This window comes from Dama dama, chromosome 11 (assembly GCF_033118175.1).
Source record: "Dama dama isolate Ldn47 chromosome 11, ASM3311817v1, whole genome shotgun sequence".
Lineage (NCBI taxonomy): Eukaryota > Metazoa > Chordata > Mammalia > Artiodactyla > Cervidae > Dama > Dama dama.
The window spans coordinates 34,611,004-34,636,866 of NC_083691.1; the positions used below are offsets into that span (position 1 = coordinate 34,611,004).

Here is a 25,863-nt window from a genome sequence, read left to right on the forward strand (position 1 = left end):
ACCTTCCCAAGGCCCACTTCAATTTATTTCATCCACGGACATTTGGCAACCAACCTTGTGGAACCGTTGGATTACAAAACCCTTTATTTGCAAAGTCAAACTTTTCCAGTAGAATAATCCCTTCTCGTTTTCCAAACGGACAAACCCAGCTTCAAACACGGGTAACAGCAGTCCACGTTTCCCGCTTACTGAAAACGAGGAATTGCTTGCCAAATCGGGGACTGAAACCAAGGAAAGAAAAGCGAGGCGGGAACAGCCACAAGCGCGTCTGCGTAGCGCCGGGGCCCGGCCAGCTGGGAGGAGAGAGGGTCAGCACTGCCTACGCGCGCTCTGCGTAATGGGAGCTTCCCCAGCGCAGCAAACCCTGGGAGCCTCCGGGGCGCCTGCGCAGCCGCTGAGAGTCAGCGCAGTGGACCTGGCGAGGAAGGGCGACGCACCTGCGCGAAGGGGGCGGTGCGGCGCGGCGGGGGCGGCGGCGGGAGAACCGAGTCCAGTGCGATTGCGCGAGGGCAGGCGGCGGAGCCGGGGGCGGGGGAGGCGGGGCCGCGCGGGGAGTACGCCGTGCGCCTGCGCCGGGGGCTGCGTGGCGCGGTGGCGGGGCCGGCCGGTGTGGAGTGAGTGGTGCTGCGGGTGGGGCCGTCGGCGGCGCTGGTGAGCTTTGCGGAGTTGGGCGGTGCCGAGGAGGAGGAGGAGGCGGCGGCGGCGGCGGCGGCGGCTGCGGCGGCGGCTGGGTCTGACGCGGCCCGGTTCGTGGGGGGCTCCGCTTGTTTATTTATTTGTTTATCGTGGGTGCCTCCGAGTGTGTGCGAGCTCCACTGCTGGGTGGGGAGGGGGTGGGGGGAGGGCCCGGGGGAAGGGGGAGTTGGAGCGGGGGTCGAAACGCCGCGTGACTTGTAGGTGAGGGCACGCCGAGCGGTCGCCGCAGACTCCGCCGCCGAGAAGCCCTTGTTCCCGCTGCCGGGAAGGAGCGTCTGGTGCCGACAAGATGGCGGACGGGGAGCTGAACGTGGACAGTCTCATTACCCGATTGCTGGAGGGTGAGTCGGGGCCCGGCGGGCCGCGGGGAGGGCACGCTCTCCTTTACCCCTCCTGGTCCCTCGGGCGCTGGAGCCCGGGGGAGACCGCCCCCCTCGCCGCCCGCTTCCCTGCTTTTCCCGCCCCTAGGCGGCCGCCGAGGTTGAGGGCGAAGAAGCTGGTGGGCCGGGGGAGCGGCCTCCGGGAGAGAGGCCGGGCGAGAGGGGCTGTCCCCGCGGGCGGGCAGTGCCCGGCGGACCTTCGGGGACCCGCTCGGCGGCGCGCGGCCGGGGCGCGGGTTGACCCTTCCCAGGAGGGAGGGGGCCGGGATGCGTGCTCCGATGCATTGTATGCCCGCGGAATGTGTGTTTCTCCTCTGTTCTCTTTGTGCCTTGCCCTTGGCTGCCTCTGGATTTTTGTTCTGGGAGTGAAAAAAAAAATTTTTTTTTAAATCTCCCTGGGAAACCTGTTTGATATGTTCAGCAAATTTTACGTGATCCTACAGGGCGAACTGTTCAGGGATAAGATAACACTAGCGAGAGCCGAGTACCTCCCATGTCTAATTTAGCTTTAAAAAATGGTAAAACAAGTCTGACCGAGCCGAAGAAGCACGCCAGAAATATGTGGACACACGTTTGCTGTAGGGATTGGTTTTCGGATTTGAGAATTTTAACAGGTTTGAGCAGGATTTAATTTCTGCACAAACTTAGAAAAGGTCGATTGTAAAGCCTCTGTTGTGTTTAAAGGGTCTTTACAAGTCTTCGCAGCTTTTGAAGTTTCTGGGCCCTTCTGTTTTTTGTTTTGGATAGTTTTATGTTAGGGTTGGGGATTGAGGGATAAGGAAGAGATGGAGAGGCCAGGATATTACTCAAAGTCCTTCGCGGTCTTCTGCCCGCGAATGCCTTTACCCCCAACATTTGCGTCATCACTAACTGCTTTGTGAATGTGTAGGAAAAAAAATTAACCCATTAAAAAAAAGATTTAGAGTCCTCTCTCTCAGAAACCGTGGCAGGATTACATAGACGTTGTTACTTGCTTTCAAATTTCTTGAAGATAATTGTTTTTCACAGTGAAACAGTATGTACCTACTGTGCTGGAAAAGCATCACAGAAGATTGTATGATTGGGGGGCGGAAGGGAGGGCGCTAGTTCCTTTTTTTGGCTGAAGTGTGAGTATCTCATCAGTTTCTGTGTGTACCGGTTGTGTAACAAACTACAGTATACAGTATATTTGCTCCAGATGTGAAAGTCTTCCAGCAGTGTGAGACTGGGTGTCTTTTAAGACTGACTAGGAAGCAAAGTTTTACCAGGAACTCTTATTTGCTTTTTCCTTTACTATCAAGTTATTCCTGGGAGGCCCCCTGGTGCCTGCAGTCAGTGTTCGCTGTTTAAGACTGTGGATTTTAACAGATGTGAACATTTTGCTGGGTGTGAGACATTTGCTTTGGGGGGAAATTTTTTTTTTTTTAATTATTTGTTGATTGTTCTGAGAGGGAAATGTAGCTGTTTAAAAATTTTAATATCTTGTTAACTTTGGGAGAAGTTTATGCTCACCATGAACTTGGCTTGTAAATTTAAATATTTAAAAATCTGATGCTTGTATCCAACTTCTTCAGTTTTATTTTTCATATACTTCTTTATATACTTTATAGGCATAAGACAAGATAGACTTATGTATTTTTGAATGTTTGATGTGGGTCGTCTTAAGTCATGGTTTTATGATTATACATAAGAAACTTCACTCATGGATTGTTCGAGGTTACTAGGAAAAAGATATGGTGGGGAAAATAGGCTAAGTGTTTGTTTCTGTGAATTTGAATTATATCAATGTTCGGTTCTGGTTTTTGATGATCGTTTTCCAGACATTTTCCCCTTTTAAATTAGCAAGCATTTATTGACCTGCTTTGTGCCAGTCACCAGGAATGCAAAGACAAGACACTGTCTCTTCATTCAGGAAATTCCCAGTTTAAACAAGTGATTTTCAAGCTTTTGCAGCCTGCTCTCTGTCAGTAAAGGGTACCATTACTTGCTTCTTAATCCTGGAAAGTATATTTAGTTTTGACAGTGGCTCCCTGGGATTCTTAAATTCTCCTTTCTCCTTTGCAAAATCTAGACCTGTCCAAAGACATCCAAAACAGACTTGGATTTTCTAGTAAGTAATTGTTTTAGTCTTGAAATAATTTTTTTTAATTCTCCAAATAAAAATCACGTGGTTTTTAGTGACATTACATGCTAATTAAATTTAACTCAAATTCAAGTGAGGTTGCTTAGCAGAATAGCTATAGTTAAATTTTTTCGTTTGTCTTTAGTGTCAAATGAAAGTACAGGACTTGATCAGCAATACTTGATCTCATTTTAAAATGTTGATTGTAGTTCCATAACATAGTCTCGATTTTTTTTTTTCTTTTTATTGCATCAAATTACCAGTCAGCTATAACACTTTTAGTATAAATTTTATGAGTTGCTTTGTGTTTTCTTAGGTGGGCAAATCATGTGAATTTCCAAAGCACCATTTACATTTAATTTTTTTTGTTATTATTTAATGCAAAACAGTATACTAATTTATTGTTTGGACAGTGCATATTCCTCCAATATATTTTCTTGGTTAAGTTTTACTTACTACAAAGCCAGAGATTCCTACCACTCTGTAGTGACCCTGCTACTACATTGTTGTGGGTTTATCATCGTGCTTTTGACTGGTTGTTTAAATTGAAGCTAGTTTCTGTGAATATCCTGAGAAATCCACTAAAAGCTTTTTTACTTTGATGAGCAGTTCCAAAAGGACTTAGGATGGCAGTGGGAGTATAGAGAAATCACCTGGGGAGCTTTATTCAGACTGTCAATGTTGAGTTTAGTTTGGAGGAGTTGAAATAGGATGAGTAGAATCTACTTGTTTGGGAATCTGCTTCCCAGTGGTTAAGACTGTGCTAGCTCTGTTCCCAAATACAGACATGATCCAAGTGTTTAAAAACTGGGCTATATCAGCTGATGATAACTAACATGTGCCCATTATATATATTATATCATATATTTGATTATTATGTATGTGTATCATGTACATTTAAAACTGTGAGTGTCTGGGATATGCTTTTCTGATTATAAAAATAAGCATTCTTATTCTTACAGGAAAGAAATTCTTATATGAAACAGTGAAGAATTAAAACTGAAGTCCTCCCCATAATCCCATGATCCAGAGATAACTTGTTGAAATTTCGATGCATTTTTCTTTCAGATACTTTACATCTTTAGAATATTGTTTATATAGCTTTATGAGTTAATTTTTAAAATTTTTTCTTGCAGTTTTTTTTTTTTTACTTTCCTACAAAGCTAAACTTAATATTATTACAAGATAAATTGTAGAATATTAGTATCATATTAGTAGACTATTAGCAAAAACTTAACATGACAGAATATGATTGTGTTTATATTTTTGGCCCACTGTTTATGAAAATCTTGGGATGTGTGTATTCTTGTTTTGTTTTTAAATCCGTTTTTCACTTAATCACAACTTACCAGATGTCTAAATTTGTGGAACTGCTGTGATCATTTTTAGTTAAGCTGGAAGACTAAGCAAATAGGAAGTTTACCTCTTTTGTGTCCTTTTGAAAGTTAAGCAAAGGACTGGATTTGAAAAATGAAGATTAATGAAACCATATTAAAGCCCCCCCACCCCCCCCTTTTTAAGCTTTATTGTTGTTTTTTTGGCTGCACCATGCAGCTTGTGGAATATTAGTTCCCCAGCCAGGAATTGAATCCTAGTACCCTGCATTGAAAGCACTGTGCCTCCAGTCACTGGATCGCCAGGGAATTCCCAAGTCTCTCCTTTCTCCGTTTTAGATAATATTTTTATTGAGATACAACTCACATACCATGCAATTTCACCTTTTGAATTGTATAATTCAGTGGTTGTATATTCACAGAGTTGTGCAACCCATCAGTCACCACCATCACCGTTAGAAAGTTCTTCCCACCATTCCCAAACACACACCTGTTCCCGTTAGCTGACAAGTCCCTTTTCCCTTCACTCCTCTCCAACACTAGGTTACCCCTAATCTACTTTCTGTGGGTTTTGCCTGTTGTAGACATTTCATGTGAATGAAATAATGCATTATGTGGTCTCTTGTGATTGGCTTCTTTTTAATGTTTTGCAGGTGCATGTATATTTAAGCATGTGTCAGTATTTCGTTCCTTTTATGGCTAAACAATATTTCATTGTATGACTGTACCACATTTTAATTTGTCCGTTTGTCACTTGATGGACATTTGAGTTGTTTCCTGCTTTGGGCTGTTGTGAAAAATATTGTTATGGATGTTTATGTACAAGTGTTTGTGTGGGCATATGTTTTCATTTCCCTTGGGTAATATAACTGGAAGTGGAATTCCTTTGTCAGTGGGTAACTCTGTTTAACCTTTTGAGGAACTGCCAAACTGTTTAAAGCTTCTTTTCTGATTCAGTTGTTTAATTATGACCCAGCAGTCTAAAGGTTAGGCAGTTTGAAGGAAGTGCTAGTTGATCTTGGCAACCTCAGCTTCTACAGGGCAAGTGTTTGTGTCCAAACCCAAGGCCAGGTCTCTTGAAAAAAGCAGGTTGAGGAATAGGGGAGATAGGCTGAAGGTTGCTTTCTCTCCTCTTGCTTCTTTTTAGATGAAAAGCTGGAGAAGGCCTAAAGATGGCTCATTGTTCAGAGATTGAGCGATTAAGTGGTTTTCCTGTTAGTTCCAGATGAGGGAAATTTTGACGGTTTGAAGTAGTAGTCCAGGGTGTTATTATTTTATTTGAAAACAGGGCTTTTCTGATAAATGTCCAAATCCAAGATTAGGATTTATTGGGATTTAGAAATCTGTTTACATTTGAGTCTAGAGACAGGATTATATTAAGATTTAGGATTAGTGAGGAAGATAGTAAATTTTATCAAGTATTTTTTTTCCTCTGTTGTCTTATTATCCACATTTATTGTTTTAATAGAATATCCGTTCCAATATCCTATGTTCTCAAGCAACTCTAACAGGTAAAATAATGCAGCTGTTAAGAATGTCAAAATATTTAGAAATAATGAAAATCTCAGTTTCTGAAACAAAGGTTATCTTAGAAGTCTTGGGCTCTAGGGATGCAAGAAGAAATGGTTTGCAAATGTCAGTAGGCTTAGCATGGTGTGGTGGTGGAGGATATGGATTCACAGTTGAGTCTTCTAGGATTAAATTTTGAGTCAGTACAAATTTATACCCTTGGGCAGCAGTCACTGCTCTGGTGGCTAGAAGTAGTCATTTCAAGGCTTACTGTTTCTGGGAAAATAGAGGATCAGTGAAGACAGGAAGCAGAACGAGATGGAGGTTACAACTCTCCTTTCTTTTTGTAAACTCTCACCTTCCCCCAAGATTGAATATGGTTACCTTTGAAGTCTTAGTTATTAGTAGGTGAAATGCAATTTTTTTTTTTTTTTTTTTTACACCTCATCCTCTATACACTGCACCTCAGATTTTCCTCTGTGAAATAAAATGAAAATGTTTTAATAGAAATTAAGTCCTTATTCCACAATTAGAGGTAGGGGGCTAAAAATGGCAGAAATTCATTCTGAAGTTAAGCATGTGTAAATAGCCAGTAGGCGTTAGCTTGATAGAGGAATTCAGTACCTGGTCTAGGTGGGTACTTGCCATACATAGGGAACGTAGATATAGGACAGGGACAATTGTCCTTTAATCTGCCTGTCCACCTGTATGTAGCAAAGTGATTTATGAGGACATACATAACCTTCCTAATAATCACTGACCTCAGGGCCCTCCCTTCCCAAATTTACCTGCTTCTGTGTAAAGACTAGGTTTATTTTATCATAAAAGAGTTTAAGCCTTGGACTGTTCTCAGACCATGCCTGAGTTCCCATCTAGTCAGTTACCAAACTATTGGTAGAAACATTTTCTTGATTTGAGTGCTTGCCTAACACCATTTTAACTTTTCCCTTAAATATTTTCCCTTAATATTTTCAACATTTAAAGAAATCAAGTTACTTTTCCCCATAAAAGAAATTTAAGGACTGCTATTAATATAGCTTTCTCTAATGTTGTACTTAGCAGTTATGGCTCTTTTATTTTAAGTGGAAAACTGAGAAGGAAACTTTATAGGTACTTTTAGGTTTTTCTGTGATATTTGAATATTTATCAAATAATTGAGCCAAAGTAGTGAAAGAAAATGACTAGGCTTCTGAGTGGAAGTGAAGGATCTAAGTTATATAATGACAGAAAGGAATATATTTTATGAACATCAGACCTTAGCTGCAATTGTTATGTGAATCCTAAATAATAAAATCAGGTGTACATTTGTTTACTCAAGGTATATCTAAGTATTGATACATACTGATACTTGTTAAAGATACAGGTTCTGCATGTGTTACAATTTCACCTTATCCCCAGTTTCTTCTGTATTTTGAGGATGATAATAGGTACCTGCTTCATAATGTATCTGTAAAACTTAAACTGGTAAAACACTTTGAACATAATAAAAGCTCCGAAAATGTTAGTGTTCTTGTTTAGTGTAAACCTGAGCCAAGATGAAGTAAGAAAGGGCTTCTTAATGTTGGTGAGCCCTGGACCCTCTCCACAGTAATTTTTGAGAAGGCTTATTTCTAGTGAGGATCTAACAGATGTGCGTTGTTTGTTGCATACAACCACACATAGTACTGCTTGTATGTGTAAAACATTTCTTTCCTATTACTGTTATTTGGCATTTATAATCTGGTTTGACATGTTAATGTTGCTACTGAGGGGGAGAGATATTTCTAGGCAGAATAAAGTGGTGAAAGGTGATTTAAGGAGGTTTGGTATTTGCTTTCTTTTGATTAAGGGCTAGAGAGCAGTGGATTTCAAACTTTGAATCTTGAGACTACTTTATACTCATAAAAAGAACTGAGGACAAGAATTTTCGTGTGAGTTGTTTATCAGTACTGTTAGAAATTAAAACTAAGAACTTCAAATTTTGATAACCTGTTCACTTTACATATGTAGAGTTTGCTTTCTGCAACAAAAATATTAGGGATCAGCACATTTATTTAATGTCTAGCTTTGTAGAAGACAGCAGAATTCTCATACCTGCTTTGCTTCAGTTTGTTTTGGTAACATTGTTTTGGTTGAAGTATATGAAAAAAATCTGTACTTTTACAGATAAAGTGGAAAAGAAAGGAGTATTTTTAAAGCATTTATAGATAATGGTGGATATTCTTTAATAGTATAATAGAAATTGACAAGTGGTAATTTCTTAAAGTTTAGTTGTAGAATCTGAAATGTTCTCTTACATCAAAATTCATTGATCTATCTTGCATTTTAAATGGATCTTACACATGATTTTGTAACATGCATTGTTTATTTTAAGGTGATTTATGCAGATGTTCCAAGTTGACACATTTTATACAACATTAAAGAATCACATTTGTTAATTTAGAATAAGGTATCAGACAAGTCCTTAAGTATGAAGAAGCTGTCAAATTCATGGTGCTGGATACAAAGTTTCCAAAATTTTAATTTTTCACTAGCAACAAATGCTGTCAATTGTTTCATTTGAAATGACAGGCTCACTTTGTTCATTTTCAAGCATATCTGTTAAATATCTTGAGTGAGTCACCACAGTTTGTTAGTTGTGCTTTCAGCAAAAGAGATGTTCTGTGGGAAAAAAGGTAGCTAGATCACTTTGGTACTTCAACAGTCACTCTAGAGCTTTTCTTGAAGACAGCCATTGTACTTGAATATGCAACAGGGATGCTTCATGGATACTTTACATTTCTTCATGCAGAATATTAGAAAGATGTATACTTAGTGGTGGAGATTTAATAAAATTCATCATTTTTACTGCTTAAGGGCATTTTAGATTGAAACTGGATCTTTCTGTTTCACTGTAAGTGCATGACAGTTTAGTGCCACTGACTTGGTTTCTGCTCAGGTGCCTGCGTTTTAATCATCATTGTTTTCACCATGCATACGTCAATGCAGTGAAAAAGAGGATCACACTCTGAGAACCCACAGGTCTACGGCACTTCCTTCTATTCCTGAAATGTCTAGCCTGCCCCTGTACCTGTTAAGTTTTCTTCTTTATTCTTTTTTCATTATCTGTTTGTTTACTAGTGTACCTGAAATGATACAGCAATTCACAGACCCCTCAGAGAAATCATGAAAGCTCTGGGCCTTCTTTGAAAAATATGCATGTTTATATACACAGTATTACAGACAGGGGGGTTATAGAACTCCTGAAGGCCATCTGTAGACTCAAATCACATTAATTATTACTATCAGGCAAACTTAAGATAAATTAAAATTATGGCAGCTGCCTAGTTCTTTAATTTAAAACCAGAATTCCACATTCTAGCCAATTGTAAAAATTTTACGTTTTTAAGTTAACTTTGCTGTTTAGTATGTAACATTGAATGAATCATTTTAGTAGGGTAGAAATTAAAATATTAAAGGTTAATGAAGATTACTAAGATTTCATGGGGCAAGTATAGTAGTGGAATTATTCTCTTGACATTCTGTTTCAGAGAAGAGTTATTAGTAAAAACTTGCTGGAAAAAATAGCATGTTGTCATTGAAAAATAAAATTTAGCCTACACACAACACAGACATACATATCACACACCGTTTGTAATTTAAGAGACAAACTTGCATTGAAAAGACTTTTAAAAGAATTTGAAGTATAGTGATTGAGTATAATTTTTTGCAGTCATGAGAAGAAGGGACTTCTTTTAGGGGAGAAGACAACATTTTGCTTAATTGAGATTCAAAGTTGGTGTTCTGTATCATCAAAGTCAACTGGAAGTGTTCATCTCCTGTTGATCTATAATGAGATTTTATGTATTTTATCTTGGAAGTTGTCTTAACACAGACAGGTAGGTAGTGCCAAAACTGTCAATCCACAAGCATATGGTTTTAGTTAAGTGATTTTAGTCATCACTTGGAAGGTATTCATAGGATTTTATTAGTTCTCTCTTTATATTTGTGTTTTAGCATCACAGATTAATCAATTCCAGTGAAAGGTTAGGTGGAAGCTCCTCACCTGCACAAGTAAATGAATTTTGATATATTTTGCATTAGCACTAAGATCTGATGAATGCTGTTAGAACTGTGGTTTGAGCTTAGAAAATAGTATTCAGTGCAAAACCGGGAGGGAGTAAAAATCTCACTTGCTTTAACTTTTGGCAGCCCTGAAACTGTATAAAGCAACCTGACATTTGCTTGTGACCCAGGCAACATTGGTTGTTAAAGTGACTTAGCATAGTATATGTTTCACATAGAAGGTTTTTTGTTTTTGGGGGTTTTTTGCATTTTAATTTTAGGTTTTAATTGAGAAACATTATTAGGTTTGTAATAAAATCTAATTTATCAAACCTACTCTCTGTTTGATAGTAGTGCTTGGGGGTTACTCTTCCCATTCAGAAAAATTTCAGTATCAGCCCTAAGCCTTAAAAAAAAAAAAAAAAAATCAGTAAAACTTCATCACTACTGAACTACTGAACTGTTCTGTGGTAGGGCAAGTCAGAATATTCAGCTTTTGTTTGTCACAAACATTTGTGGAACTGACAGTGGTTAGGTTTATGAGAGCTAATGAAGTATATACCATTGGTATTGCTGGTTCAACAGTGTGATTAGAATCTTTCCACTCAGTAACTGCACCATAAATTTTAAATAGCTTCGATTTTTACAGGCTTTTTAAAATTATCCAACTAAGTCATTTTCTGCTCCATGCGTAGTTTTACTTCCATCATTGTTTTGGGTTTGTTTGTTGGCTTCTTTGGGGAAAAAAATTTTGTTTTAGGCCACACAGTGTGGACTGTGCATCTTAGTTCCCCCACCAGGGTTTAAACTACATCGCTCCCCACCCCCACGCCACTCCCTGCTGTGGAAGCATGGAGTATTAACCACTGAACCTCCAGGGAAGTCCCTCTTTGAAAATATTCTTGCCTGTGGTTGTTCCACTCATACTGTTCATAGAGGTTAACTTTTCCATCATTTCAAATTCAGTATTGGCTCCTCAAATAAGCAACAAATAAGTATTGGCAATATCTGTGAACTATCTGTGAACTCATCAAGAGCCAACAAAACCACTCAAAAAAAATTTTTTTTTAACTGATTATTGATGTTGCTTCCAATGTTGTCAACTCTTCAAGAGCTGTTTTTATAGAAAGACTTCAGTAAATATAGTTTGGGGACATGTTTCTTTGGCTTTTCCAAACAAACATGATTTAATTAAGTCACCACTAGTAAATGGCTTTCCTTGCTTGCTAATACATTAATCAGTTGGAAACTTACTTTCATTGCAGCCTCATTTCTATTCTTGTGAAGAAATTCTGCTGTGATGAGATTCCATCTAAATTTTTTAAAAAACTTCTGTTACTTTCCTGTGAGTTGGGAGTGTTGTGATGAGTGCTCAGTTTCCTAATGTTAACACATATTTTATTTTAGCTGGAAAGTCATGAATATAATGCCTGGTAGTCTCATTCAGTAACAAAATAACCTACACTCCATTATGCCTTAGACATTCACATTCCACTTTTCTTCCTTTGACATGATGAGTATGCATTAGAAATAAAAGTAAAATAAAATGGCACTCAAGACATTGTTGAGTTACAGCTGTCTCTCTGCATTTCTGGAACCTTGGGAAACGATGCAGAGCCATGCGGGTAACCCGTGTAGTTGCTGCCGCAGCTACTCACCTCTGCCATTGGAGCGTGAGAGTACCTGTAGGTGTTGATGATACGTAAATGAATTAGAGTGGTTCTGTTCCAGTAAAACTTCATTTATGGATGCTAACATTTGAATTTCATGTAATTTTTATGTGTCACAAAGTATTATTTTTTTCCCACCTCCCCCACCAATTGGTATTAAAAATATATAAAGGACCAAATTTGACCTTGGACCTTAGTGTTTTCCCCCCTTTCAGTTGTAAACATGATTTTGCAGAAAGATTGCTTTATCAGGAGTCAGGATACCTTGGTGCTCACACCTAAGTTGCATGACTGATTCATTGACATAATGTATGGGGTTATGGTGCTTAATGTCTAGTCCTTGGCAAGGTATTTCTCAAAATTCTTTATAAAATCATATGAATTTCTAGTATATACCCAATAATCATATTTTGTGTACTTACTATTTTCACTTGAGCAGAGGATTTTGATCTTTAAGAGAAAAGAAGTTCACCAGTCACTCCTAGAGGCATAGGGGAATAGACTCCAAATAAAAAGTGGCAATCTTACTGGACTAAAGAGGAGAGGTGGAAGTCTGGGGCAACTAAAGCAGTTGAAACTTAAGTCCTAAAGAGAAGAGAATCACATAGACTCTAACCTCAGAATCTGTAGTCGAGTCCCCCTAAAGTCATTGACTTCTAAGATACACACATGCAAGAGAAGATTCTAAGAAACCCAGAAGAATCTGAGCAGAGATTCCAGTGTTGTCCAGTACCCGCGTGGCAAAAGTTGAAGTTCAGACTTAACAAAGTAAGAGAGACTATATTGTACGCTGAGTTTTCCATTGAGACCTCCATTATGGCCAAGATTGAGGGCAAAATGAAATAGACCAACCCTCAAGAAAATGTGGGTGCATTATTGACACGCTTTCTGCTGCTAAAGGAAACAACCCTCTATGGAGAAGATGTCATAAAAAAACTAGTACAATTACTCATCCATTATCAAGTATTTCATTCAGTGAAATAGTACAGGAATGCTAACATGATCAATTGACCCAAAAAAAAAAAAGGAAAAAAAGGTATAAATCCACCTTATATAATTCATATATTAGAAATGTCACACAGACTTTAAGATAACTGATTTAATGTGCTCAAAGTAAAGAGGAAAGGAAAAATTTTATCAGAGACCTGGAAACTATAACCAAAAAAATATGTTAACTAGAATTAAGAATTTGGTAGTTGTGTTTACATACCAGCAATTAGAAACAGCAGAATAGAGGAGTAGTAAACTAGGGAAAAATAGTTGCGTGGAAATTCTGCAGTGCTGAGAGAGAAAAAATAAAGGGGGGATACAGAAAGAAGGCAACGGAAGACACTGGAAAAGTTTAACATGTCACCTCACACCTGTCAGAATGGCTGTTATCAAAAAGAGAACAAATAACAAGTGTTGGCAAGGATATGGATGAAAGGAAACGCTGGTGCACTGTTGGGGGTGGGGAGTAAATTGATGTGGCCACTACAGAAAACAGAATGGAGGTTCCTCAAAATATTAGAAACGGAACTACTGTAGGATCCAGCAGTTCCACTTCTGGGTATATATCTAAAGAAAATAGAAACACTCATTTGGAAAGACACATGCACCTCTGTGTTCTTTGCAGCATTATTTACAATAGCCAAAATGTGGAAACAGTCTAAGTGCCCTTTATCCAGTGAATGGATAAAGAATATATGGTGTGTGTGTTTGTGTTGTGGACTATTAGCCATAAAAAAGAATGAAATCTTGTCATTAGTGACAACAGAAATGGACCTAGACAGTATTTTGCTAAGTGAAGTAAGTCAGACAAACAAAGACAAATACTAGATGATTTCACTTGCATGTGGAAGCTAAAATAACAGAACAGGTGAACAAACGAAACAGAAACACAGTCATAGAACAAACAGATGGTGCCAGGGAGTGGGGGCTAAGAGAAATAGATGAGGAAGGTTAAGAGGTGCAAACCTCTCGGTTGAAAAATAAATGAGTCAAGAGTGTGAAATGTACAGTTTGGGGAATACAGTCAGTACCTTTCTGTGGTGACAGATGGCAACTAAACTTACAGTGATCATTTTGAAATGTATAGAAATATAGAATCACTCACTGTGTTGCACCAGGAACTAACACTGTTGTAGGTCAAGTGTACTTCAAAAACAAACTTGTAGGAAACAAAGATCAGATTTGTGGTTACCAGAGGAGGGGAGTCGATTGAAGGTAGTCAGAAGGTACAAACTTCCAGTTATGAGATACATACTGGGTATGTAATATACAACATGATAGTTATAATCAACACTGCTGTATCTTATATATGAAAGCTGTTCAGAGAGTAGATCCCAGGGAGTTGCCTGGTGGCCCAGGGCTTAGGACTCTGCACTTTCACTGCAGAGTGCCCAGGTTCAGTCCCTGATGGGGTACCTAAGATCCCACAAGCTCCATGCATAGCCATAAAAGAGAAAGAGGGGAACCTGGGAGTTCTTATTACAAGAGAAAAAAAGCTTTTTTTCTGTTTTATTTTGTTTCTATGTGAGATGATGGCTATTCGCTAAACTTAATAGTGATAATCATTTTGTGGTATTCTCCTTAAACTTATACAGAGGTGTATGCCAATTATATCTCAATAGAATTGGAAGGAAAAAAAAATTTAAATTGGGAGAAAAAGAATTTTGACCTTTATTCCAAAGCATACACAAAATTAATTTAAGGTAGATTATTGAATGATTTAGGCTAAACAATAAAGTATCTAAAAGGTTTAAAAGGAAACATAAGGAAATACTTCAGAATTTCTTGAACCTGATGTAAGACACACACCCAAAAAAAAATTTAAGATGGATTTAAATACATTAACATATATCAGTTTATTAAAGGTAACATTAAGAGAATAAAATTTTCTTGGGCTCCAAAATCACTGCAGATAGTGACTGCAGCCATGAAATTAAAAGACACTTACTCCTTGGAAGAAAAGCTATGACCAACCTGGAAAGCATATTAAAAAGCAGAGACATTGCTGACGAAGGTCCACCTAGTTAAAGCTATGGTTTTTTCAGTCGTCGTGTATGGATGTGAGAGTTGGACCATAAAGAAAGCTGAGTGCAGAAGAATTGATGCTTTTGAACTGTGATGTTGGAGAAGACTCTTGGGAGTCCCTTGGACTGCAAGGAGATCCAACCAGTCCATCCTAAAGGAAATCAGTCCTGAATATTCATTGGAAGGACTGATGCTGAAGCTGAAACACCAATAGTTTGGTCACCTGATGCAAAGAACTGACTCATTGGAAAAGACCCTGATGCTGGGAAAGATTGAAGGCAGGAGAAGAAAGGGACAACAGAGGATGAGGTGATTGGATGGCATCATTGACTTGATGGACATGAGTTTGAGCAAGCTCCAGGAGTTGGTGGACAGGGAAGCCTGGCATGCTACAGTCCATGGGTCGCAAAGAGTCCGATGCGACTGAGCAACTGAACTGAAACTGGGAGAAGATACTTACAATATATCCAACAAAGAATTCATCTGGAATATGTAAAGAATTCCTACAAATCAATTAAGTCCAGTTTTAAAGAATGAACAAAAGACTTAAAATGAACTTCACACAAAAAAAGGATGTCCCAGTGGCCTATTGAGCATAATGCAAACCAAAATCTCACTGAATATCACTACACCCAACAAATTGACTAAAATTGTTGACAAAGAGGTAGAGCAGCATTGCTGGTGGGACTGTAAATTGGTTTAACCACTCTAGGAAACTGGTGGATGTGCTTCTTAATAAAGCTGTCTTCCTGTGACCCAGCAATCCTCCTGTTATATGTATACCAAGAGAAATATGCATGAATATTCATAGCATTCATAATAGCGTCAAACAGGAAATGACCCAAATAGAGTAGATAAATATATTTTGGTGTATTCGTATGAGAAAATACTTCAAATGGCTGCTAAATACAACATGCATGAATCTCACAGATGACAGCGAACAAAAGAGTGTATACTATTTATAAATTTATATTATAAATTTCCATTTACCTAAAATTCAAAAACAGGTTAGACTAATCTATTCTGAAAGAAATAAGAATAGTAACCTGGGGCATTATCATTGAATGGTTAGGGTTTAAGGGAGCCTTGGGCTGCTGGAAGTATTCTGTGTCTTGATCTGGGTGGTGGTTACCTAGGTGTATAAATTGTACTTTATATAAATAGCTCAATCGATTTTTAAATGGTAATAGTACAGTAAATATTTGCTGTAACAAAATTTTCACCTGGCTTGCACTTTTCACCTGCTGAAAAAAATTTTTTTTTTCTGGGAAATTTTTGACTAAAAAATTTTATGTGGTGGACTAGAAAGAGTATTGACTTTTGAGTTTGAAGACCTTGTTCTCAATTCCTTTCTGCTGCTTTTTACTCCTCTAGTAATCTTGTGCAAATTACTTTAATCTCTTTCTGTTATTGTAGAATGTAGGTAGTAACTTCCCTTTTTAATTCCCGGGAAACCAAAGGATTAAATGAGATGATCGATGTGAAGTTGCTTTGCACTAAATTAATTATGCAGATATATAGTATCTTCATAATTTAAAGACACTTGGGTCTAAGTTCATAAACCCAAATTCTGTAATTCCTCATGAATATTGTGATAATGATCTAGTTCCCTTGTGTAACAGATTGCCTTGATTTATTCCTTTTTATCAGATAACTGAGAATTTTGAAGTGTTCTTGGAAGTCTTGGAGTCTGCACTGGTGGGAGCATTGAAAGACAGTGGGATTGCCCTGAGCCATCTACCGTATTCTCCCAATTATTTTGCTGATGTAGTCCTAAAATTTGGTCACGTGTCAGAAGCTTAGCCTTTGGAAGAACCTTTAGCTTCTCTAAACTTCATCAACTTTTAGAAGTGATTGATTATGAAAGTTGCTGTTTTATTTGCCTGTGGAGGGTAGGGGAGCTATTACCAATTACAATTTTAAGAAAGTACTGATTGCAAGGTATCTCCTAACTTTTAGAGATACTAATTGGGGGGAAAAAAAAAAGCATGCAGTGAAACACAAGAGGTTTTGGCAAATTTTTAGTTGTGGATTAGCATGACTTAAAAGTTGAAGCATTTTTAGCCCTGTAAAAATGTTAGTTGAAGTGTACCTAATAGTAACTTAAATTACTTACATGGGAGGCCAGAATTAAAGATGGAGCTTACAGAGGAAATAAAGCAAATATGAGATAAAATATTCACCACTGGAATTTAAACACTTTAACACATCAAAGTGACCCACACTAGTCTTAATTTGCTTGATAATCAGTCATCAAATTAAAACTAAATTTTGATAACCAAGAAGTGTTTTATTACTACAGAATCGCAGCAGAAATTGTGGAAACTTCTATGAGAGCCCAAAATACTTTGTCTTGTCCATTGCTGTTATCTCTAAATACTTTCAGGTGTGTGCTTGTCATCTGAAAACCCCCAGAAACCTTTAATCCTTCAAGGAGAATACTTTTTACCTCCTAAAACTAAAATAGATAGGTATTTGATGCACTGATGGTAAAACCTTTTTTGTAATCATCATTTCCCACATTTAAGTTTTTGTACCAAGATTAATAATTGTTCCTATTGCAGGACGTTGAATCTAAGCTAGTATTTTAGATACTTAGCAGAAGATAAAAAGTTGTGTCTTTCTTCATCTTTAAAAAATTCAAATGTTTACAGAAAGTAGGTAATTGATTGAGAACTAGTACTTACTGTAGAAATAAGGCTAAGTTCCCATAGTAAAAGCAGTTTTGATCATTGTTTGAATTTCAGAAATGGTCTCACTGTCATATTTGCTTAAAACACATTTCAACTTTGTCTCTATGTTATATTACTATATTAATAGATTATATATATGAATAGGCTTTTGCAGGGTTAGAGGCTTTTTTTTTTTTTTTTCTTTTTTAGCCTCTTTCAACCTGACAAAGGAATCAGCAATTTTTAGCCAGAAATGTATGGACTAAAATGTAAATGTGAAGTCATGGGGGTATATAAAAATGTAGTCTCTGTTTTCTTTAATAAATGCTTTTTCAAAGTAAGATTGGCAGCTCGCAGTGTATTTAAAGAGAAAGAGCCAGTAGGGAAGGTAATAATGAGAGGGAATGATTACAAGTTCAGTTCAACATGGCAAGGGCTTCCCTTGTGGCTCAGCTGGTAAAGAATCCGCCTGCAATGCGGGAGACCTGGGTTTGATATCCCTGGGTTGGGGAGATCCCCTGGAGAAAGGAAAGGCTACCCACTCCAGTATTCCAGCCTGGAGAATTCCATGGATGACTGAGCGACTTTCACTTCATTTTCAATAGGGCAAATAAGGGAATTCTCCATGGACCATTCCTCCCCACTCCATCCCAGAAGTTACTGGGAACCGTATTAATTAATGAGTTTTAGTCACTTGAGCTGCAAAGCCTCAAGTTGACCACTGGAGAACAAAGAAGACCACATTTCCATGGCAGCAGCCTTAAGGAGCATTGGAAACCAGCAACAGTGAAGATAGAAGCCAGAGATCATGGGATAACCTACTATTAGCCATGGAACACAACATGGTATCTGGTAGTTTGCTGCTTATGTGAATCTTCTGATATTCAGAATATAGGCATGACTCCTATTTTTAGAATTAATATTTTATGGATAAATTTTAGAAAACTGACCATTTTATTTACTGTTTACCAGTACGAGGATGTCGTCCAGGAAAAATTGTACAGATGACTGAAGCAGAAGTTCGGGGATTATGTATCAAGTCTCGGGAGATCTTTCTCAGCCAGCCTATTCTTTTGGAATTGGAAGCACCACTGAAAATTTGTGGTATGTAAATGGGTAAAGTTGGAAACAATCTCTTTTGAATCCACTACACTGAAGATGAGTTAGAGAAAACATCTAAAAAGTTTTGTGAAAAAAAGGTTTGCTAGGTTTTATTACATACAATTGTAGAAGTTGAGACTTTCAGAAAATGACAAGTTAGCGATGAGAAGAAAACGTTGATTATATATACAGCAGATTAAAAGATTGCTGGTCACACTGTACAAAGAGTTCTTAAAAATAAGAAAAAGACAATACAATAAAAAAAATTGAGTGGGAGCAGATTGTAGAAGAGATTCAAATGACCAGTAAACATAAGATCCTCAGACTCACTAGTAATCAGTGAGATGCAACTTAAAAACAAATCTGGGACTCTGATGAAATTGGGGGAAAAATGTCAAAAATTGTTACCTATTGTTATCAAGGATATGGATTCGAGTACACAGGTATAGAATTTTGGGTGTCGATATGGCAGTATCATGGTCTTCTAACTTAGTTTTGATTGTTTTTGTTTATTTTGAAGATTATATAACTATACAATTTGTATTTGATCTTTTCAAGTCTTACAGTGGCTTTTGGCCAAAGGCAAAAACTTAAACCTTAAGTTGACATATCGTTGCAATCAGAAAAACTGTTGGCACAGAAAAGCATTTTTCTATAGTTTATGAAACCGTAGGATGTAGTATATATAATGTATTGTACTGACTTTTGGTTTCATAATGCAGTTTTTCTTTTAGTAGTTGTTAGTATTTATCACATAGCTTTTATGAACTTAACCAGCAGCTTTTGAAGAGATAGTTGAAATTGTGTGGAAATGATCAGTCCCTTCTATGAATTTAAATGAAGCAATTTAAAAGTCATCTTAAAATTTAAGTGACTCAATAGTCTCAACAAGATAGTCTTTACATGCTTTCATACAGAAATAATTTGCAAGTAATAGAAGTTATTTATACTAAATATTTCTTAAGTTTTTGCTGTTCGCTCACTACTAGGCATAAAAAAAGCGGACCTAAGTTAAATTACCAGATAATGAACATAACTGTATTAGTATATAACAAATTACCCCCAAAGTTTATGACTTAACAACATTACTTTATCATGTCACAGTGTCTGTGGGGTAAAAATTCAGGCAGAGCTTAGCTGGATCCTCTGGTTTTGAGTCTCTCACAAGACTACCGTCAAGATGCCATCTGGGCCTGTAATCATCTCAAGGCTCAATTGTGAAACGATTCAGTTCCTTATGGGCCAGTGGACTGAAGACCTCAGTTCCTAATGAGCTGTTGGCCCATGGCCTCCTTTAGTTCTTTATTAGGTGTGCTTCTCCATAAGGCAGCTTCATCATCGAGCATGAGAGAAGGCAAGAGAAAGTGCAAGCAAGATGGGAAGCTAAAATCTTTTGTTGTAACCCAGTTTCAGAAGTGACAGGCCATCTCACTTTTGCTGTATCTTCTTCGTTAGAAGTAAGTCACTTGTTAGAGCCCGCATTCAGGAGAGAGAATTACATAAGGGTATAAACATTGAGAATGATTTCATAGAAGCTGCTTTACCACAGTAACTGTAAACTTTCTGAAACTGGCTTTTTCTGTTTTTAGGAGATATTCATGGACAGTATACAGATTTACTGCGATTATTTGAATATGGGGGTTTCCCCCCAGAAGCCAACTATCTTTTCTTAGGAGATTATGTGGACAGAGGAAAGCAGTCTTTGGAAACAATCTGCTTGCTGTTGGCTTATAAAATCAAATATCCAGAAAACTTCTTTCTCTTAAGAGGAAACCATGAGTGTGCTAGCATCAATCGCATTTATGGATTCTATGATGAATGTAAGTAAAAATAAAAGCATTTCTTTTTAATTGGAAAATTCTCTAATAGTTTTCTGTTTCAGAAAAGTTCTTTCAGGAGTTTTAAAAAAATATGATCAAGCAGAAGCCCAAGAAGAGAGGCTTTCATGGAAGAGGAACCTGAAACTGGGAAACATGTTATTAGTTAAATAGGTTCCTTAGGATCTCCTCGGTCATGTTGTTTCAGGTTGACTGCAGCTTACTCAGCTGAAAGGCCCTCTTATAATTAGTTTATGTAGTAAAAATATCCAAGTGGAACAGAGGTCACTATAGTTAGTAAGTAGCCTGTTTCTAGTCTCCATTAAGGTTTTAGTTTTCTTGTGATATGATAAAAACTCTTATTGAGCCTGTGTCACAAAAAAATATTGAGAAGTTCTATGAAATTATTTAAATTTGAAGTTTATTAGAATTTTAATCTGTACCTATAAGGATGTTGTGTACTCTGGGATGTCCTTATTTTGTTTTACTCTTTTTCATCAATAAGAAATCACTGGTTTGCTGTTGTATTTCGAAGTGTTACAGATGACCCCGTTACATTTGACTTTGGTCTTTTTGCTTTTGGTTAGGTTATGGAAGTGAGTGGGCTTCCCTAGGTTGGGAAGATCCCCTGAAGAAGGGAATGGCAACCCACTTAAGTATTCTTGCTTGGAGAATTCCATGGATAGAGGAGCCTGGCAGGCTGCAGTCCATGGGGTCGCAAAGAGTTGACGCTACTGAGCAACTAACTTAACAGAGTGAATGAACCTATGTTTGATTAATTAAAAGTTAGAACCAATTAACAATGATTTTCAAATGGAATTTTTTTTTCAGTGCTGAATTCTCCATTAGAATCTATTTTTACTTTTTTCCATCCTTAATTATGGTAGAGCTATTAGAACCCCTGTCTCTTTGATTCATGTAATCATTCATTTGACAAACTTTTGAGGATGTATTATATGCCAGCTACTATTCTAAATACTAGGAATGCAGCAGTGCTCAAGGGAGATGGTGTCTATTCTTATGGAGTTTACATTCTAGTCGGAATGATTTTATATTGCATTTTTATTTCTAAGGTGTAGTGTATGGTTTCAGTTTTTTAAATCAGACCAGTAGACAGGAAGTGGATTGTAGTACACCACGCTATAAGCTATATCAGAAATAGAGGTGTATTATTAAAGGATAAAATATGGACTTGAATACTTTGAAGGATAGAAAAGAAATCAAATGAAATGTATGTGAGAGCAGCTTGTAAACATTTTCAGTTATGCTTGTTCATTGAGAGAAAGGTTATGGCGTAAAGGTTATGGCATAGGAAATGAGGGCTTTGTGTCGTTTATTCCTCCCCTTGGTTAGTTGTTGCAACTTACTACCAAATTCAGAAAACTCAGTAACTCAGAAAAGGTGAACATGCATTTAAGATTGTCTTCATTGTAGTTCTTTATGTTAGACTACAGGAAAATTATAGCCTTTGTGTCTCTATTTATCCTTGCTATGGTGCCAAGTAGAAATTTACTCAAAAGTTAAGCACCTGGAAATTCTCCTTTCTTGGCAGCAAGTTTATACCGTGTTACCAATGCATTAGAGTTAAAACGGACAGTCTCCAGAGGCACACTTTTTACTTCTGCTTACTTATTTGGCTAGGTGTTTAACATGTTGAATGGAAAAAATTAATAACCTGTTAGATTGTTTAGAGTTGCTATATTATAGTGATCTTAAAAGGCAAAAATGTTTGATTTGTTTCATAAAACACCTGGCAAAATCTTTTTAGTCTTCATAATTTTACTGAAAGTGCTGAATGTTTATTATATGTATTACCCTAAAAGTATACAAGTGACATTCATTATAGAAAAAAACAAGTGCTAGGTGAAACAAAGAAAATTGAAATCATGTGTAAGTCTGTGGCTGTGAGAATAACTAATGAGAACAGTTTTAGATTTGTTCTGTTTGCTTGTCCGTTTTTTAGGCAAACGAAGATTTAATATTAAGTTGTGGAAGACCTTCACTGATTGTTTCAACTGTCTGCCTATAGCTGCCATTGTGGATGAGAAGATCTTCTGTTGTCATGGAGGTAGACTAGTAAATCTGCCTTATGGACTTTTCTTCTTCTTCGTTCTGTATTTAGAAAGGGCCTATGTTTATTGAGGTGCTGTGGGAAGACAAAGCAGTGCTAGTTTGAAAACTCAAGTGATTAAAACTGTTTTAAACATAGCCAAAAACATCTTTTAATAACTAGAAATTTGTGGTTATTTATACATAATGAAAATGCAGATTTAGTATTTGTCTTTAAAGAATTTCATATATGAGGAGGATGACCAGAGTTTTGTTTGAAAAAAATGTCTTTCCTTTGCCTCAGTTTTGACAGAAAAATATTAGTGAAAATGCGAGCATCATGACTATTTTCCTGTCTCTATTAAATGCCTTTCATCAGAATCCACATATAATTGAGTTTAATATTCTCACATGCCAAGAGTTCTAGGTTTTATGTACTGCTTTATGTCTGCTTTAGTCCTAAAAGTAATAATGGAATGATAAACATATGACAGTTTATTCGAAAAACTAACATGTGTCTAGCAGTTGGCCGGATACTGTGAAAATATGTAGTTAGTGTATGATCTGGCTATCTTGATTTTAAAACCTGTTGATAAAACATATTTTCAAACCAGATAATTGAGTAATGAAAGGAATTTATGTCCGTGTACTTGCTGACAGTAATTATAATGAAAAATCAGGAAAGGAGAGAATTGTTGGGCAAACATTTATGAAAGCTTGGGTTTTGGAGATGAAAAGGACGTGAGTGTCTTCTAGTTGAAGGACTATGTGAGGGCTGGCCCAACTAGAATGTCAAATACATATTGGAGAATGATGGGATCAGATTTTGGAGATGTGAGCACTGGGCAAAGGAGTTTGTTGAATGGTTTAATAACCACATTGGGTTTTTTGCAAAGGGAGATAACTTAATAAAAATAGTTTTTCATCAGTGTGCAGGAAGAATTAAGGTAGAAAAATGCTAAAAGATAGATGCATGTGTCTTAGCCTGAGGTAATAAGTTGTTTATTTTTAGATAGAACATAATTTACTATGTTAGTTGAAACATTGTACAGTAAACACTAGACATTTAGGAAATGTTTACGATTAAGTGGTAAGAAGAAGTGGCCAAACTTCTTAGTAGGAAGGACTAGAATTGAGTGCCTTCCTGTGAAGGGCAAGGAGTGGTTGGAAAGAAAGAAAAGTGGTAGGATTTTTTTCCTTGAAAAATCTTCTTAAATGAAAAGGAGTTTTATTTCTCTGGTAGGGAAAAATAGGGACGACCTAATCATAATGTCCTTTTATATCAAGGTGGAATTCTATTTAATAACCCAGTGTTTTAAAGATAACATTGAAAGGAATGCTTGAAAGTATCTTTAATTTCACGTAGTGAATCTACTTTGATTAAATGCTTTTTATTTGGAGTGAAAATTTTTTAGATATCAGTACTGTGAGTCTTGTTTTCATTTATAGGACTGTCCCCAGACCTGCAATCTATGGAGCAGATACGGAGAATTATGAGACCCACTGATGTCCCTGATACAGGTTAAGTATATAGAGAAGTTTAATCTTTTTTGTGTGTGTGTGGTCACACCATGCAGCATGTAAAATCTTAGTTCACCAACCAGAGATCAAACCTGTGCCCCCTACATGGGGAGCACCTGAGAAGTCCGTTAATCAATTTTTAATGTAAAATGTTGGCATATTTGAATTTTATTATATTTAATGAACATAGGACTGTATTGTGTAATAATAAATAGAGCTTTGTTTTAGTAGTCAATAAGCTAACTACAGATTACTTGGAATAATACAAAGTATTTCACTCTCCACTAATTCCCCATAGTACAGAAGTTTTAGATTTTATTATAACTGTAATATGGTTCTGTCAAACTTATGTTTTGCCTAAGATCTTGCTATTTTTTGCTCTGTGTACTAAAGCATACTGAGAGCATAATGATATCACTCAGAATGCTACTCATGACTAAACATCAACCATATAAACAGTTGTACAGATCCTCTTTTATCAGTAAGCCACTGACATATTGCAGTACATTGTCTCCTAACAGAGTAACACTGTTTTTGTGTTGATTATTTTTAAAAAAATGCATTTTCCCAGATTTTGATTGTAATTTAGAATATATTTGACTAATAGAAGCTAGTACTTAAGTAATAATAGAGTATTTATTTAAAATAAGGTACAATACAAATTTCAAGTGATTACATCTTGAGAGTTCCTGTTGATGGTATAGTTCAGGCATAAATCAGTTTCAAAGATCGCATGTTAGATTTCTCTTTGCATTTTAATGGGAAGTTTTTGAGATGCCATGAAGTGGCCATTTGGAGCTTTCATATTGTCTGTCATATTTAGACATTTATTTTCTAAATTAATATTGTTGAAACAATAGCCTAATGATTATAATACTTATTCATTAGGGCTTGGACTATAAACATTAAACCTTCACTCTCAGATTCTTGTCTTGATTCCGTTAAGGTTGAAGAACTCCACATTGTTGTTGCTAATGATTATTTGATTTTGTATGCATCCAGGCTGTTGCATTTTCCAGATAGTCCTGAAAGCCAACTACATTCTAGTTATTTTGTCATATAAAAATTATAAATAGTATCTTAACCTCGTCACTGCTGCTTTTGTGGAAACAGACTGGGAACTATGAGCATTACAGAGCTGTGTGTGTATTTAAAGAATCAGCTTCTGATTCTTTAGAAACCCGAAAGAGCTTGTAAATTGAGACCATCCTAGTGGATTTATTATACTGGTGGGTTTCTTATGACAGGAGCTTAGGAAATGATGGTAGAAATTAAGTACATTGCCACCATTTGTACAGTATGTTTCAGATACTTCCCCTACCAAGATAAGCTATGTTGTGATTCAAAATTAAGATCTCCTTTTGTTATAAGCTGTATTAGTATATGGATTATTGAAAAAAAATCTTTGACACCAACTCATTCTAAAACAGTCTTCCCTTAGCATTTATTCATTGTACTTGAAGCTTAACCATTTCCTACTTCTAGGTTAATTCTTAACCCTTTCAGGAGATCTACTATTTTAATCTCTTGTTTTGACAATACCTTTCCAATACTTAACTGCTCATTCCTTCTGCTTGCGTATTAAATGTTTGATTTCTCAGAGTAGATTTATTGGTCTTCTTGATATTCCCAAGATGGTCTCAGTCCCTCCTAAGATTTAAGCTACCATTAGAATGATGAAGATGATGACCAACTCCTGGAGTTTACTCAGACTCATGTCCATTGAGTCAGTGATGTCATCGAACCATTACATCCTCTGTCATGCCCTTCTCCTCCTGCCTTCAATTTTTCCCAGCATCAGGGTCTTTTCAAATGAGTCAGTTCTTTGCATCAGGTGGCCAAACTATTGGAGCTTCAGCTTTAGCATCAGTCTTTCCAGTGAATATTCAGGACTGATCTCCTTTAGGATGGACTGGTTAGATCTCCTTGCAGTCCACGGGACTCTCAAGAGTCTTCTCCGACACCACAGTTCAGA

General features: G+C 37.1%; 1 protein-coding gene and 1 long non-coding RNA gene across 4 annotated transcripts in view; both read left to right on the plus strand.

The window, feature by feature from the left end:
* Nucleotides 1-566: 566 nt before the first annotated feature.
* PPP1CB (protein phosphatase 1 catalytic subunit beta) overlaps nt 567-25,863 on the plus strand; it is a 34,575-nt gene continuing 9,278 nt past the window's right edge. The window contains exons 1-6 of one of the 3 annotated variants that reach the window (XM_061155086.1): nt 567-651; nt 898-1,037; nt 18,373-18,504; nt 20,091-20,321; nt 22,282-22,386; nt 23,817-23,888. In XM_061155086.1, the coding sequence (XP_061011069.1) occupies nt 986-1,037; nt 18,373-18,504; nt 20,091-20,321; nt 22,282-22,386; nt 23,817-23,888 (592 nt within the window). In that variant the 5' untranslated portion in view covers nt 567-651; nt 898-985. Of the gene's footprint in view, nt 652-677; nt 747-850; nt 1,038-18,372; nt 18,505-20,090; nt 20,322-22,281; nt 22,387-23,816; nt 23,889-25,863 lie in introns of those variants that run through there. The other 2 variants (XM_061155085.1, XM_061155084.1) reach the window with 2 other exon arrangements.
* Nucleotides 1,425-7,524, plus strand: LOC133064683 (uncharacterized). The gene is made up of 2 exons (XR_009694674.1): nt 1,425-3,165; nt 4,140-7,524. It is a non-coding gene; the product is annotated as an uncharacterized LOC133064683 (long non-coding RNA).